The sequence below is a fragment of the Apostichopus japonicus genome, chromosome 15 (genome assembly GCF_037975245.1).
Source record: "Apostichopus japonicus isolate 1M-3 chromosome 15, ASM3797524v1, whole genome shotgun sequence".
Taxonomy (NCBI): domain Eukaryota; kingdom Metazoa; phylum Echinodermata; class Holothuroidea; order Aspidochirotida; family Stichopodidae; genus Apostichopus; species Apostichopus japonicus.
In genome coordinates, this window is record NC_092575.1 from 24,674,889 (window position 1) to 24,692,454 (window position 17,566).

The following is a 17,566-nucleotide window of genomic DNA, read 5'->3' on the forward strand; positions in this document are numbered from 1 at the left end:
ATGCATGATAATCATATCGGTCACATATAACCCTCATCTTACCTGTGGGGACACTACCCCCCTTATCTATATTACTGCTTTGCTAGATGAATTAATGAAAAATTCATAGTCGTTCCTGACAGGACACTTGTGACCAACCAGTTATGACTTGGTCATACCACTGGTTACTTATTGTACGGAAAGAATTGGGACATAGTGACATTGAGCAGACAGATAAGTTGCAAAACACTTCATCGTAGATATTACCTGTATGACGCCACCACCTAGACCCTTCTCCCCAGCTAAGAAAGATTCCGGTAGTTTGATCATCTTTCCCAGCCAGTCCATTACAACTGTTTCAAGCTCTGTACAGGCTGGACTAGCGATCTATTACAGGCAGAGAAAATATAGAGAAAGAAAGAGAAAAGAAAGAAAAGATATATATATTAATATAACAAACACATGGTGACTCGTTAAACAGTTTCAGGTTGAAACTTTCAATTTCAGATAATCTTTATTACTACAAATAATAGTGATTCCATGAATATTTTTTATTTCCCCCATTCCTCCCTTCCCTTTCCGTCGGACCCCCCCTGTCGCACCCTCGGGTGGACAGCTACAGTAAATAGGAATAAAGTACAGATTCTACATCTCTAAGTCAGTTGCATTGTACAGGAAGTACAAGTCAGATGTCAATATACAAGAATTAGACAGCCTTGAAACGGTTCTGATCGTAATACCAAATATAGTAAGTAATAAATAAATGGTTTCTTGCTCAAGATTGAAACTTCATTCTGTTCTCTTCATGTGCTACTGACCCAACGGGTGTATAGAATTAGAAGGGGGTGAGGGGGGGGGGTGAGTAGGGTGTAGACTGGAATGGGTCAGTCACTGAGAGAGCACAGTATTACAAAGAGTACTTCTCCGGCCATTTTGAAATGCGAATACCTGTACGGTGGTTGTGAGGAGATAGAGCAGGGAGAGGACTCAAGTCTATTAATTAGATTTGAAAAATCTTCAGAAAATAATTTTGACAAGATGCCTTTAAGTCTACTAGTTCTCAATCACTGAGTCATTTTGTCAGCCATAAACAACAGCCAGCATATATCCTTTTATACTTTCATCTTTTCTGATCTAATTTATGCTTCTATCCCAATTTCCACTCTGTCAATTTCATATTCATATTTCAGTTTAATTCTATTATCATTCCTGCACGTACCATTGAATCTACAACACAGGCAGAGTATCTTCAATGGATTGTTATTATTACCCACCTCCAAGGCTGCAAGGAAACTTTATAACATCGACTATATTTAATATCCCTTCTCGTTTTTCAATTTGATATCGTATAAACTGTCAATTTCCCTTCAAACTATATACAATGTGAAAAAAATCTGATCTTCGTGTAATGCATTCTGTATCGCTGCAGGTTTTCCCAAATTGTGACCATTTACGTGTAAAATCGAATCACATTTAGGCAAAATGTCATTTCACAGTTCAGTTGTCGTCGAGTATACCTCGTCATACACAGTCCACATAAAAAAGATTTAAAAAAAGTCAGCGGATCGTCAAAAGAAGAAAGAAATCGTTTTATCAAGCAGGAAAATTCTTTCAAGCCAGAGGTCACAATTTTTAGTAATTACTCCTCAAAAACTTGACATTGGCAAAAATCAATTGACAGAATTTTATTGCGGACTTTTTCATAGAGATATTTTATGAGGCGGGTGGACTGGCGTGCATTTGAGACGGCCGGTCTCGAGGCACAGATACCTACGTGAGACTCTGCAACAAATTGAAAAGAGATTGCTTTTCAGTATGCACATCTCTGACAGGAGTTAAAACATTTTGTTTTTTCTTGCTGTTGAATAAATTCCGTCCAAGGACCCTTATTAGATTCGTGAAACAAAATATGATTGAAATGTTGGTACTTGAGACGGCAGTATGCTGTAAGGAAGTACACAGGTGTTTCACAGATGTATACATTACCCGGTTAACTCGGTTTTATCACACTATATAGAGAGAGATGTTGGAAACGTCGAGAAAATGTTTTTGGCATGCCGGGGAGAATTTCACGGAGAGATGCGTGAGAATAGGTAATCTGTAAGCTGAAGTTCTAGAACAATCTAATTTGAAAGTTTGTACTGTTAAAGGGATCATCTGGGTGGCGGAGAAAAAGACATTTCACATGAATGGCCAGATTATCCCACGTTCTGATTCACCGAACAGATCAATGGTCTAATTCCCATTCTATATGCATTTGTACAGAGTTGGAATTAACTTGTCCATTTCATCCGTCTATCTAACTCGTCTCCTTTGCTTTTTACTCTTGTACAGTCTGCCTCTGATGAGAAGCTTCCGCCAAGATCAAAATGTCAAGCAGGTACTCTTAACTTTAACCATTTACCGTTCCGACAAAGGCTTTTTTTTTTTTGCGGCAGATAAGCAATTTGTTAATCGTTATTATCTATCTGTCGGTGTTCAAGAAGGTGGATAATCGGGGCATCTCATACAAGTTTCTAAGTGGAACAAATTAAAAGTTTACATCGTATTTTATGCCCCTATCATGGAAATTACATTTTATGATTCTTAGGGTTTGTATTAAAAGACTGAATTTTACCATTCAATCTAACAGTCATGGATATATATGCAAAAAGGAAAAACAGGATAAAAAAGAACATTAGAATATGATCCACCCAATCATCATGTAGATTGGTCATGGCCAAAAATTTAACTTTAATTCAACCAAAACTCAAATCAATCATTTTAATATATTTAAGAGGGGAAAAAAGAATTTTGATGGTTTTGCAAACATGTGTACATACAAGATTTGGTGCTCCAGCTCACAGGCAGTTTCCGATGAATTAATACACCTTCAATATACATAGAGTTCATCGCTATATCTAAGAAATGCAAGCCATGAATGTTTCACCCTAGATGCAATTGACCTTCATAACGCAAATGCTCCAGGGAGCTTGTTTCATTACAAATATCTACCCTCGCTTCCCGCAGGGTGTTAGCACCGTTTGTTTCTTCATAAAACAGTCCATGGAGAAACCGTCCCCAAAATTGAATCAAAGGCTGCCCCCTAATGGATATAGCAAACTTCTCCCAAACACAAGACCGTCACCCACGAGAGTAATCTTTTAATTTCACGCCTACGTAATACTTTTTGATTTCCTTCGATCAGTTAGATTATTTTTTCTCCCCGTTCTTTTTTAAACAAAGCTGCTAGATTGATTCTTTTTCATCTTCTTTTTCTTGCCTCAGTTTTTCGCACCTATGGCCTCTCTCTCTGTCTCTCTCTTTCTCTGTGGCATGCGGATGTATACATAACCGAGACTATTTCCAAGGACGGTAAATTCCATTATCGTGAGAGAATGCCATAGAACGAAATTATGCAATTGCATTACGCAAACTCGATTTCACCTTAGAGAGGAATACACCCTCATTAGTATGCTAATCCATACAAATGCCTGTAGGATGCCTGGGGTGTAAAGCACAAATTTGAATTTTTATACAACCAGATATATAGTTGGGAACCGAAATTGACTTAAGACTGGAAGAGCCATAGTTGCTTATTTATAAGCTAAACGATAATCTCTCGGCATCCATGATCTTTTATGTTTCATTATACATATATAGATAACAACTTAGGCTCTCTCTACCAAATTCAATTCTCTTAATACCTAAATGTATTCCACATGTATCAAAATGTGATTGAATCTCATTATGCAGGCAGAGTTGGATTTATAGAATCTGGCATGACATAGATTTTGAAAGTAAAAGCTCGCATCTGGTTTAAAGAGCTGAGGATCGCCTGAAAGATTTCCTCTCCTGCATGTCAGGGTTTTTAATAAATCAATGACTATATGAGCAATTGCTATGGTGTTTTTTGTTTTTTGGACTATTCCTTCTCTTTTAATGTTTTAGATAACTAACTGAAAGGAAGTAAAAAATTTGAAATGTCTCTAACTGTCTTGGTGACCGACAAGGGTGGTAATGAAATATAACATAAACATGAATTTATTGATATCAAAGAAGAGAGCAAATTGCTGTAAAATAGGTCAGATTCTTACTAAAGTGCTCAAGGACAAAATATAAAAAAAACAGAGTATGCTGATGTTTTTAATGTTTCTTACTATTTTCTAATGAAACTGCCACCAAAAATTATTGAATAATCAATGTTTTTTTTTCTTCTATTCCTTATCTATTTGTTTTAGATTTCTAACTGACAGAGGGTAAGAAGATTTAAATGTTCCTAACTGTCTGTTTGAGTGACAGGCCTGGTAATGAAATACAACGAAAAAATATTACTTAAAAGAAGAGAAGGATTTACTGTAAATAATTGTCATTCTTAATTTAATATTATTATTACAGACAAATTAAAAGAATGTACGCAGTTTTTATTTTTACAATTTCTAATGTAACTTATTGAATATTCAGGGTTTTTCCCCCTATAATGCCTTCTCTTGTTTTAGATTTCTCATTAAACAGAAAGTTAAAAGATTTAAATGTCCCTAACTATCTTTGTGAGTGACAGGCCTGGTAATGAAATATAACAAAATTATTACTGATATAAAAAGAAGGGACAAATTTAGATTCAGATTCTTACTCAACTGACAATGGACGGACAAACCAGAACGAAGGTTTGCAATATTCATTTTTTCTTTACAAGATTCTAAATGCATCTGGCACCAAACCTTGTTGAATATTCAGTGAATATTCCTTGTTTTGAATGTAGTATGACGTAAGATAAATCCAAATGCAGCTAGGAAATGAATGACTTGACTAATTGCTGACATATTAAGAATTATTGAGTTCCTCTAAACCCAACATTTATAGTACTACACTTGCATTGTATGAAACAGTGTAAACTAAAGTTTAGTTTATTTCTAATTGGTCAAAGAATTAAAAAGGATCGCTCTGCACAAATCTTATCAACCAACAAATTAATTTTCCTCAAAGCGACTTCAGCACACGTTCCTGGGAATTATTGTATTGCCTAGCTACGTTGGGTTTCCTACACAAATTATCACAAAAAAACAAGTGAGTAAGATCTTTCATTATAGCCAGCTTAAAGTATGTTCACTTTCTTGTCAAAATTTGCAGCTCATGCGTTTCTTTACATCGCAATTTCAGAAATTATTTAGAATCCATTCTAACTATCAGATGATAGAGCTTGGAGTAAGATCATCCACTATTAACATATGTCATACAATTGATAAACTATCCTATCACCATTGTGGTAGGCCCTACTGTGTGTGTGCACCTTGCCCATATAGGCATCTAAACTTTATTGCATATTTCACCATTTGATTGCGACACATCTCACACAGTCTTTGTCATCACTGGAACCATCTTGAACTCATGAAGGAGACAGAGTATGATAGTTAAACTTTATATTTCACTATTTATTAATATATTTTATATTTCATTATTTTATGAACAAACTCGAAAAAGAGCATAAGAAATTTTGGCTAAAACGTAAACCGAGTTTTAGCAAATTTTTCTTTGCTCCTTTTAACTTTGTTTAGAGTTTCCCAGTTGGTCTTCCATTGTTTGTTTTAATAATAAAAGCTGCCTGCACAAACCCAACCATCATCATGTGATCTATATTGTAAAGATAACTGTCATGGACAACTTCCATACACAGACTACGAAAAATCTCATTCAATATAGCTATCCGAAGGCACGGTAGAACAAAGTGCTAAAGGTTGTGAGGAGACAGGTAAGCCAGGAGCAAAATTAAATCTGTCATTAACAACTTCCGTATACAGTCACCATGAAAAATCTCATTCCATTAAGCCATTTATCACAGATTTAATGTTCTTTAAAGGCACTGAAGACTCGCCCCAAACCACGTGCGGCCATCTGAAAAAGTTAACTTTCTGTTGCTTGCAAGTGACGTTTGTTCGAGTCGCTACAAAATGCAGACAGTAATGAAACGTGATACCTTGTTATCTTTAGCTGGACCTGAGATGTCCATCGCTGTATCGTTTGTACACTGTGCTGTGGGTATTGACCGCAGCTGTATGTACTGACTGTACACTAGTGTCTAATTACCGACGGTAGCAAGCTGTGTGTGTATTTTCTGGGATCGATGGTGGTGTCAGCTAACACTTCTGTTACACCTCATTTGAAACTACGTCAGATTACCGGCATGAGACGTTTCTTTTTGCGCAAGTCTTCACACCCTTTAAGCCAGGGATGTGCAACCTACGGCCCGCGGGCCACAGTCCGGCCCGCCGGAGGGTTGCGTCCGGCCCGCCAGAGATGCTCTACGGTGCGAAATTTTAGTGAGCAGATCTATTGATAACAAGTTTAAGCTATATAATCAATCATTCAAACCTTCTGGGTCCAAAAAACTACATACAGGGCAGTTTGCGTGACACTCTCTCAGCGGAGGGGGGGCGGCTGGACTTTATTCATGTTTTATCAGGAAGGAAAATAAATCAGTGCGCTCCGCGCGCAGTGCTCACATTTTGTTGCCTTGGGCTTCGGGCAAAAAATCGAAAAATCGAGCGTAGGGTTCATGCGGCCCCCTCCTCCATCATAATCATTCCATGTGGCCCTCCTCTGCAAAAGGTTGGACAACCCTGCTTTAAGCTAATATCACAGATTTAATGTTCCTTAATTCACATACAATGATGAAGGCTTGATCAAGTCTAAATATGACATCATCGAACCATATTTGCTTCAACTTGTGTTGTTTTTCTTGATTTATTTATTACAATGATTACTTTCTGTGATGGAGATGGAAATGTTTTTAATCTGAAATATAGTTTCATTGTTAATTTACTTGAAGCATTCACATATTTCCATTCACTCTTTCGGTTGTAGACACAACCTTAATTGACAGAGCCCACACTACAAAGGCATGCACAACCAAGGTCTAAATTACTAAACCAGATACAAAAGACGACGTCGCGGAAGAAAATTCATGATGTCAAAGATGATTTGGTGAGAAAATAAAAACGTTCTGACCACTAAGACATTCCATTTGTTACTTTAATATACCTATTACTTGTAAATACATCACTCAAGACAATTCTTTCAGCGTTAATTTGTAATTCATCTTAATTAAGAATGAGAATTTGACAATGACACTTTAGCAAGAATTCACTGGCAAGTAAAGTAAACAAAATCAGTCGTTGTGCTCATATAGTAAACAATCTTGTTCTTCTTACACAGAAGATAAAGATGAAAACACTTCAATACACTTAGCTCTTAGCAACTGAATCATCTTACAAAGTTAACACCAAATTTGATATATCTGTTTATAAAATATCACACTTTTCGAAACACAGAGTGTTCGTCGTCGTATGCTAAGCCAGACTTTCTCAGTCAATAAATGTTGACGCGTATACTTCAGATATCTGCTTTCTCGTATCAAGAGAAAGACAGATGCCGCTATCAATCCCCCAGTCTATATAGTCGTCACCTATATCTTTCCTCATCTCCTGTCAAAGCCATAAATTTTCATTCAAATTCATTTTTATTTTTACGTACACTTTTGCAGCAGTCGGGACGGCCAAGACATAACGGTAAATCCAGAGTAGATCGCAGAGAAATGCAATCTGATTGAACAATGTGATGTTTTTAAGGTTTGACGATAATTACCAAATTATATTCTTCTTTGGGATATTGAAAGTCTCTTTATAAAAAATTTGGCAAAATTCTTAAGACTTTTTATCATTTTTGTGTAGTTTGTCACCAATTGAGTGTAGGAATGATATCTTGACATGGCATACCAAGCTTGCAGAAAGGAATAGGGGTGGGGGGTGGGGGAGGGGGTACAGATATGGGATCAATGGCTAGACCTGCAATACAAGAGACCAGGGGCCAAGGTCCCCCATGCAATACTTTCACAGCAGTGGGCACTGGTCTGAATTTTGGCCCCTCCAGTATAAAACCTGTTGGGATTCCAAAACGAGGGAGGGGGGTGGGGATGCAACAAGAATGAGAAACACTGTTTTTATCTATGGCAATATATAATATGGTCCAATAACTTGTGGCCTTTCGCCTTCCCATTTATTAACCCCCCCTCCCCTCCATGTTCTGTCACCCCTGTCTACAATCAGTGACAATTGTTATCCACATAATATTACAAGTGTCAAGTTTGCAATTGCAAATTTATAGTCTTGACATAGATAACTGCTGCAGGGTGCAAAGTCCCACACTTAGAGTAGTACATTTTACGTAACTCTATACTCGTTTCATAGGTATATATATCTGTTTGTATTTCTGAATTCAACACTTATCTGTCAACATCATTATCTGATGTTGGTATTATTTCACTCTTCAGTGGATATAAACCTGACCGAACAGTTCTCCGATGTCTTTGTTGACAGGCCGACTTTGTTATCTCTCTCTCTCTTCCTAAGAGTTTTTTATTTTGCTATTAGTATCATCGCTACAGTCACTATTAACAAGAACAGTAACTAGAGAGAAGGATGAGAGAAACAGGAATTTAACCAAAACACGATAAAAAGGATACAAACAGAAACCAAATCGAGACCAAACTCAATTCTCTCGCTGGCTATATATCCTATCTCGAATTTACTTCAAGGCTCGCGACGTATTTAGTTGCACTTTCGGAATACTCGAGGATACTTAAAATCCCTTAAAAAGGTCAGAGCGGAGTAAATTTTGAAGGGACGGCTTAAGAGTTTCGCCGGGATTATAACATTCATCATCACAATTGGTCGGCTCTAATTTCCGAGGATCATGCCAATGGCTCAGCGGGCTGGGATCAATTTCGGTTGTCCGCTTTCTTTTATCCGGAAATTTCTCCCGATCAGAGCAATTCAACGACTGAGGGAAGCTAAGCTGTTTTGTAACCGGAGAAATGCAACATCTTGTGATAGATGGGGCTACTTACAGGTGAATGACTGACAGAACAAACAGACATTCTGAAATCTCAACACAACTCGGCAAGAATCAGTTTTGTCATTTTTCCAGCGACGTTGCACATAGAGCAGTTATATGATTATATAGATACATTGCTGCAGCACAGAGGTGCGCGCATTGCGGCCTTACAATTGACGATATAGAGTGAAGGTAGCTTAAGGAGCTGGAGAGCAATTTATAATAAAGTTAAATCACATAGATTGGGATGAGATGAAGAATGCTAAACCTGATTATTGAGATGATTGTTTTTTCTTTTACCACGCTTGGTATCTTTATAGGTAACATTCTTGTGCCAATTCGAATATATTTGAATACTATCATGTCAAAAACCTTTTACAAGTAATGATAAGTACATACACAAAAACAATGATGCATCGTAATTAACTGAACAATAAAGTGCAATTACTATGATTGTATTGTATTGTGAATAGATGATTGTATACATGTATCAAACTGATGAATTAAACACCCGGGAATCGTAGATCAAGCTTGGCTTACCTGTCTCCATATAACAGGTGCACTATATCCATCTAACTAACCTATACAGAAACATGTTATCATTTGCACCCTATAGAATCACTTCTTAGTCGCTACCAACAATCTCTTCCTTTTGAATCTGCCACTAGTTCAGAAGTGAACAAAGATGTAATTTTTCAAACCTGTCTGCATTCTGTGAATTCTAGTTGGTTTTCTACTTTGGGTGAACTCTTTTGGACTGGTTAGTAGTTTTTCACCTGAAAAAAGCACTAAGTATCCGTTGAATTTTTCCATGATCTCACGATCAAAAAAATGTTTTCTTTACAAAACACTGTGGTCATCCAATGAGATTATCTCCAAAGGTAATACTATGACATCATAATAAAAATTCTGTGACAAGTAACGGTAGTAATATTGAGTATTTTCTTTACTTTTTGGTTACTTGATTTTATTGCAATGGTATCTTGCTACGGATTAGATTTGGTTTATCATGCATGGCTGTTTATGTCCCCAAGAGATAACAAGCTCACAAAATTGCTTTCGCAATTGCTTCGCTTATCACGTAATTCACTACAAGAAGTTTCAAAAAGAATTTCAGCAGTGAAGCATTAAAACATAAAGAATTCCATATAATCTGTGAAACGTATTAAAATTAATCTTAATATATAGTATTTTACTCGCTACAGTAAGTACACATGATGGATATTTTTCCTACCAAGTTAAAATCATCGGTCCCATCGATGATGGGTTTTTTTTGTCTTTTTACTTTCTAACGCAAAGAATGTATGTACCTATGTATGTATGTAGTTTAGATCAATCCTCCTGCAACAGAAACTTATCAAAGCCGCAAGCTGACCAAAGTGAGTCTCTTAGATTCATATTTAACGTCCATGATTATGAATTTGTCAACAAGTTAACAACTCTGTAACTGGACGACATGAGTGTTGAGGAATGAACAAAGCCACAAAAAATTATCAGAAATGCTTACTCTTCAAACAGCAAAAAGCTGTAAAGTTTTATCCTGGAAAAAAATTATTATCAGCTTTTCAAATTGGAGGACGGCGATGAATGGTGTGGATTTGTGTCAAGTTCAGTTATCGCATTCCGTGATCTCGTTTTCCTCGTTAACATGTAAAGTATTAAAAAAACTGCAATTCTTATTCTAAATCACTACCATATTATCGACAATCTTGCAAAAACTACGACAAGTTTATTTCTCTTCAAGTTCTACATCGAATCAGGCACGGTGAGAGGAAGACCAACATGGGGGGGGGGGGGGGCTCCAATCATGTTGTTTAAGTGCAGTGTTACCCTTGAAAATTACAACAAACTTTGATGCAGCGCCACTCACATAATCTGCTAAGAACTGAGAATGCTTTCAACTTGTCTCGTTAATTTGGTACCTCATCTCCTCGGGTAAGTTTGATCTCGTAGTCTGGCGAGTTGGTTGTTTTTATGATTTAAACATTCGCAGCTCGCAAAGGTCAGCCTGATACATGTCATAGCTGTTTTTTTTGGCTTGATAACAAGAACATAAAAATGTCTGAAACATACAAAGGCTGCTACAACTCAATTTGAGAAGGAACACCTTTTAGCATAAAACTTGAGTGCTCACAAGTAAACTACATTCTGTCTCCGAATTCACATCTCATCATCTTAAAGGAGGTGTCTTTCCTATTCCAGTTTGTTAAAGTATAATTTCCAGCTCTTCTTTAAGTAGGTTAACGATCTAGCATGCTCTTGTAAAGAAAAAGTCGATGGTGCGTGCCTTCGGCTTAGTCTCCCACCTAGGCCTTACTTTAAATTTACATGCATTAAATGTAGATAAATGGACTTCCTAATTTCATGTTGCCAAGGAAACTAACCAAATTAGCTAACTATGTTAGAATCCAGCTATATATAGCAAATGCACTCCATAAATTAGCTAAATGTCATTTGGGAAGAATGAAAGAGACGCCCAGCAATTTGGAACGATTCCAATTTGACTTTTGTGTTTATTGTAATCATAGAAAAAAGCGACTGGCTATAACAAAAAATTGTCTGTTCAAAATCAGTCAATAAAATACTTGTTAACGAACATTCATAATTCGTCTTATTTTCGTGTTTGTTATAATCTTAAAGCTACATATTACAATGTTATTTTGCAAAAAATAGTAAGTTACTCTCTTAATTCGTAAGATTGACAAAGTCAGTGGTAGCTAAGATTGACAGTAGTTTTCAATCTATTTGATTGAAAATGAACTGAAATCTAAGCTAATAGATTGAATACGTCTTATCCTTGACTTAATCGTTTTTTAGATTTACAGATATATCCAATGAAAACGCTAGAATCAAGTCACGTGGTGCAAATAAAAGTCAGTCTTGTAAAGATTGACTTTTATCCAATCAGATTACGCCAAAACAAATACCAACGCTGTCTATTGTCCAATCAGATTTCGCAAAACCAAATACCCACTGCTGCACCGCGTACGTACACACAGCGTAATACATTATACCGGTCTTCTATATACTGCTCTGCACAACGCACTGCATGAAACGTATATGATAGTACACAGTACTGATTGACTGATTGTGCCAAAACAGCGGTGTATTTTAGTTCAGTTTCTTAAAACCTTTCGAAGAAGCCTTCTCATTTCAAGAAAGATGGCAGGAACCGTAAGAAATTTTCTGGCGAAGAAAGAGTTCACGGAGGAGAGAATCACTATTCTAGAAGGTTCGTATTTTTGACTTTTTAACACCTTTCAGCTAGTTGTTGATCATGTAGCCTAGCATTTCGCTGTTCAGTCTGCTTAGTTGCTGATCTACTAAGCCTATGATAACGTTAGGCTTAACGTTACGCTTTTCTTATTGTCTGTATTTCAAAATGCTCGTTTTATACGCTTTCATTTACTCCTTTAATTTGTGTATCTGCCCATCTTCAATTTTCCTTTTCTTTTATTGTTGCATTTCCTACTTTAATTATATTAGACTTAAAGTTAGGCAAGGGTCTATTGTGACTTTTGGCGAAATGAGGTTTAACGCACTGCAGAGAAAATCACATGCGTATGTGCATGCGGTTTAATTCAATTACAGTAGGCCTAGGCTTTATCGTGATACATTTGAAACATTCATTCAACTTCGGTTGTGTAGTCTAGCAGCATGATAGATAAAGACCATCGCCATATTCACATTGAAACTTGTTAGGCCTATGGCAGGCAAGGCCTAACGTTAGACCTAGCCTTGGCCCTTGCTAGTGCTAAAATCAACTGTTAAACACTACAGTGCTGTGTTTCCTTCATACCTTCCCACCACATCCCTTGTGCAGAGTGTACAAAATTCTTCACACAGTGACAGTCTAGAATAGTATAATATCACGCTAGAATTGTATAGGAGAAAAAGTCATCAAATGATAAATCATTATTCACATTCCAGTTACTACTAGCTAGGAGAAACCCTCATGAGGATACTATGGCGCGAGAAAGCGGAATATATTGTGTACAACAATATATATGCTTTACTTGCAAAATATATACATGGTTTACTTCAAAAATACATTTTAGACATATTTATATATATTCTGAAAAAAAAATATATTCTCTGACACAAAAACATTTATAATATAAATATATATTCTCTAAGAGAAAAATATATATTTTCTTTCAATATATATATATATATATATATATATATATATATATCTTGTTAAGAAACATATATATTCTCTGACAGAAAAATATTTTTCTCTAACAAAATATATAAATTCTGAGACAGAAAAAAAAAATATTTTACAGGAAAAATTATATTCTGTGCAAAAATATATTTTTATTGTGTGTACGGAAAATATATATATTCTCTAACAACAAAATTCTATTCTGTGCGAAAAAATATATTCTGGTCGAAAAATATATATATGCTGTACAAAGTACCAAAACATATATTCTCTGACAGAAAAATATTTTTCTCTAGCAAAATATATAAATTCTGAGACAGAAAATATATATATTCTACAGGAGAAATTATATTCTGTGCAAAAATATATTTTTATTGTGTGCAAAGAAAATATATATATTCTCTAATATTCAAGACCTATTCTGTGCGAAAAATATATTCTGTACGAAAAATATATTCTGTGCGAAAAATATATATGCTGTACAAAGTACGGAGCTCTGTAAGTGCTGACTGAGATGTTCAGTAACTTCAGCAGTGACCAGCGTGTTCTTTACACTGGCCATTCATAAAACGCACATGTTTGCTCAGAATCTTAATGCAGTTCATAGTTAGTGGGTTTGCGATATCACATTGCACATGATAGTACCAGGGATTATTCCATAACAACTCCCTGATTGTACTACGGTACGTTCGACAGCGAAGCCTTCTGTACCGTACGTAACTAGCCGGCTTAACAGTAACTGCTCACTTCTTCACATTTCAAGGTTATTAGTTTGGAACGTTAGCCGGTGTGTTACGTAAGCAGTTTGCCAAACCTTGCAAAGGAAACGAACGTGTGAAAGTCATTTGCACAGCTCAAATTTCCTGCGATCTACCGCAAGTGCCTATTGAAATCTGTAAGGCAGGTAAACTGTTACGTCAGTGGTGCAGGGCGCATTTCACTCAATTGTATATTTTTTTTAGAGATATATATTTGTACGTAATATATTCCGCTTTCTCACGCCATAGGATACACCTTATTGCCCAAAGGTTAATGGGACCCTTGAACTACAAGCAGTTCACAGAACAAGGTCAGCAGCTGTGGGTTGGTCATACTGAAACTGTATATATGTGCAGTATATATATAAAAAGTGTGTATTCTCTGGACAGTAGGGTTAAGTGTGTAGTGATGCTTAATGCTTGTACATATCATGTTGTACTTATATGCAAGAAGTTTACTGCTCATTAAAATTGGTAAAGGCTTGTGACTTCTCTTGTCAGTTCAATATTATAATCCATATCGGCATAATATCATAATATCAAGCACAGTGCCCACAGATGGCAAAAGTGTGGATAGTATAGACTATCTAGTACATTTATTGCACTGTTACGGTACACCTTCTACGGTTACTGTGCATACAAAATTACATGTGCAATAAAACAATTTGCGTGCTTTTCTATGATTTTTCTCAACCTCACTGACTCCACTATGCCATAACGACATACATAACTAGCCCATCTATTTAAATCTTACTTCAAATGGTGGCATAAAAGTTGAAAATTTTGCAACTTTCAACTGTGTTTTTCTCCAAGATATTATCCGTTGGAATCCCAATAAACCTCACCGATAATATGAATATACACTACGAACGTCATTGACCAATCCATAATACAACACCATGCTTGATTTGTGTACAGTCTATATGGCAGTTGTACCAGGGAGTTCCATTACAACTCCCTGGTTGTACCAACGCAAAGTCTTGAATCTATTTTTAGCAACGGCTCATCACTAAACCTGCATATCTCTGATTGGTTGAATTCAAACTAGTAGGTTTGGGGGAACTGTATGCGATTAATTTTAAATATCGAGTTTGTCGTGGACACTTTTCTCATTATCTGCAAATATCTTATAAATATCTTAGTTGGCTCTTTTGTGATTGATATATGTAAAAAACTTGATGGACATGTCAAAAAAGTATAATACGGCGACCAAACGCAAAATGCTACTTTAAAAGCAGTTGAACATATTTTTCAAGCTTAAGCGTTAAAGAGTTAGCTCAACTGCAGAAATCATCCTCATTTCAGAAAATGGATAAAAGGAGAGCATTACCATGTGTTACAGTTATTACTCTTTTCTGCTTGTTATCCACAGAAAGGAACAGATGTTGAAGAAGCAACAAAGTTGAAAGAAGATCGTTTCAAGCAGCCATTGTTGCTATCCCTTAGTGCAGAAAAAGATCCGAAACAGTTCTTTGTAATATTGGACCGCATTGCAATTTCAGGAGGGCTTCATGTGGTGGATGCTTTAGACAGACTGTTTAAGTGTCATTATGTTTTTAATGTGGAGTACTCTCCAAGTTTGCAACAATTTTGGGAATTTATTGCTGCAATGAACTATGAAGTACTACCTCCAGCAACAGCAAAACCACAGGTCCGAGCTCTTGGTGCAGCAATAAGAGCACCACCCAAGTAATGATATTGACTTAAAATGGTGTTTACTGATGAAATATAAATAAAAGATTTAGCATTTAAAACAAGCATGCATAATTTTAGTTCAGCTCAGTATTCTTACCAGGTTGTTTTGTTTTAACCAAAAGGGACATAGCCTCAGTTTTTTTAATCCAATTCAGGTTCTTATTTGCCTATTGTATCTATAGGAAAGGCTAATTATTCAAATTTTCCTTTTACACCTGATAAAATCTTCAGTATGTTATTGCAAACTTCATTCTTTAACTTTAGAATTATGGAACACCAGTATTAAGCCTTCATCTTTAGCACATGAAAATGATTAAACTTATGGAACTCTAGTATTTCCCATGTTTTGTTTATCACTGCATCAGTAAATGCATGCCAGTGTTTTAATTATGTTTTATTTTAGCCTTCATCTTTAGCACCTGAAAATGTTTAAAATTATGGAACTCCAGTATTTCCCATGTTCTGCATGTTTTGTTTTCTTCACTGCATCAGTAAATGAATATAATTCGTCTACAAAGTACATTCTGTCTTTTCTGTTTCTGGTGTTTTCCTCAAGCGAAACTAAGTGGACATACTCTTATGTTTATAGCTTCTGTTTGAGAATAATTTAATTGGGTGACAAAACCAATTGTTTCAATATATGTTTACAAAATTAACGTTGAAAGCTTATACATAGACAAACTGCAAAACGAGTGACAATCATGATCATATTGATTGACAGTCCCAATCATATAAATAAAAAACATTTTTAGACTAATAGTCATTCTAAATTAGATTCTAAAGTCAATCTATTAGATTTCTACCTTTTCAATCTATAACAGATTGAAAGTCAGTTTTTATGATCGAAGAGTCAATCGTATGGAATGACTTTTATCAATCTAATTGACTGATAGTTACAATCGTTTTAGATTGAAATTTAAAAGTCAATCGAATTTAGATTAAGAAAACCAATCCATTAGATTGATATATTAATCTTAAAAAACACTGACTTTCAATCTTTTAAGACTATTTTTTTTTCAATCTTAAGACAGATTGAAAGTCAATCTAAGCCGATTGGTCCCTAATATCAATCTGCCAAAGATTTAAAATTCAATCTTTAAGAGTGAAAAGTCAATCTATACACATCTTATACTGAAAAAAATCATAAGTTAGAAATAGTATCAAATGGATCAAGGATTGAGGGGTGGATGCCCATTAGAGCAATGTTGACGAGTTTGTAGTCCTTCCCCAGAAAAAAATCATTCAAATTTTAGTCATCAAACTGGTGTATTTTGGAGACCAATTTAGACATACGTAAGGCTTTTTTTTAAGTAAGTCTAAAACCGAGGATGTTCTAATAACTACTTTTGAAGTTAAGTGTAAGGTTGAACCTTGGATCTGCACCTTTTTAAAGTTATAATCAAGATCATCAAAAATAGTTGCTTTAAGCTAAAGAGACACTTCAAATCTTATTTAGATGATAACATTTAGCAAATCATCAAAAATTCTAGCCAGAGCTATTGCTTTAATTGAAGAAACATGCATACAGCAGAATAAAAGTTGCATAAGAGCAAGACTTGTAAGGTTAAAGGTATTTAGGAGCAATGATCTGGGTGGTAGGTTGGAAAGGTTCAGAGTATGGGCAGTGTCTACTGTCTAGGATGTTATCTAGAGGGGCAGAGTGCTAATATGTTGGCTTAGGGGCTAGGGTAGGGAGCAGTGTTAAAACGTTGGTTTAAGGGGGGGGGGGTGGAGGAGGAGCAGTGTTAAAACGTTGTCAATTCAGCAGAAGTTCAATGTAATAGGTTAATTAGAAAACTGCATACAACATGGACAGGTCAGAAATGAGTGAAATAAAGTGTACCACCTTTAGTTGCTCTTTGTGCCAAAATTCTCGACATGTTGCAACATGAATCAGATCTATAATATGATTATAAGTCTAGTTAATGACTTAAGACCAATTGCTATATAGTTTAAGTCTGTAATATAGCTACTGTACCATTTTGCTGGTGGGTCATAAACAAGCCTAGCTCACTGAAAGCTTCTTCTTTTTTCATTCTATTTACATGTCATAGACTCTTGAGTACAACTCAAAGCAGTCTCAAGACCCTATAAATCC

At 35.8% G+C, this 17,566-nt stretch overlaps 1 protein-coding gene across 3 annotated transcripts in view; it reads right to left on the minus strand.

Moving 5' to 3' along the window:
- The window catches only part of LOC139980848 (aromatic-L-amino-acid decarboxylase-like), a 72,247-nt gene that overhangs the window by 16,398 nt on the left and 38,283 nt on the right, over nt 1-17,566 (minus strand). For all 3 annotated transcript variants that reach the window (XM_071992821.1, XM_071992823.1, XM_071992822.1), the window contains exon 4: nt 247-366. In XM_071992821.1, the coding sequence (XP_071848922.1) occupies nt 247-366 (120 nt within the window). The remainder of the gene's footprint in view (nt 1-246; nt 367-17,566) is intronic.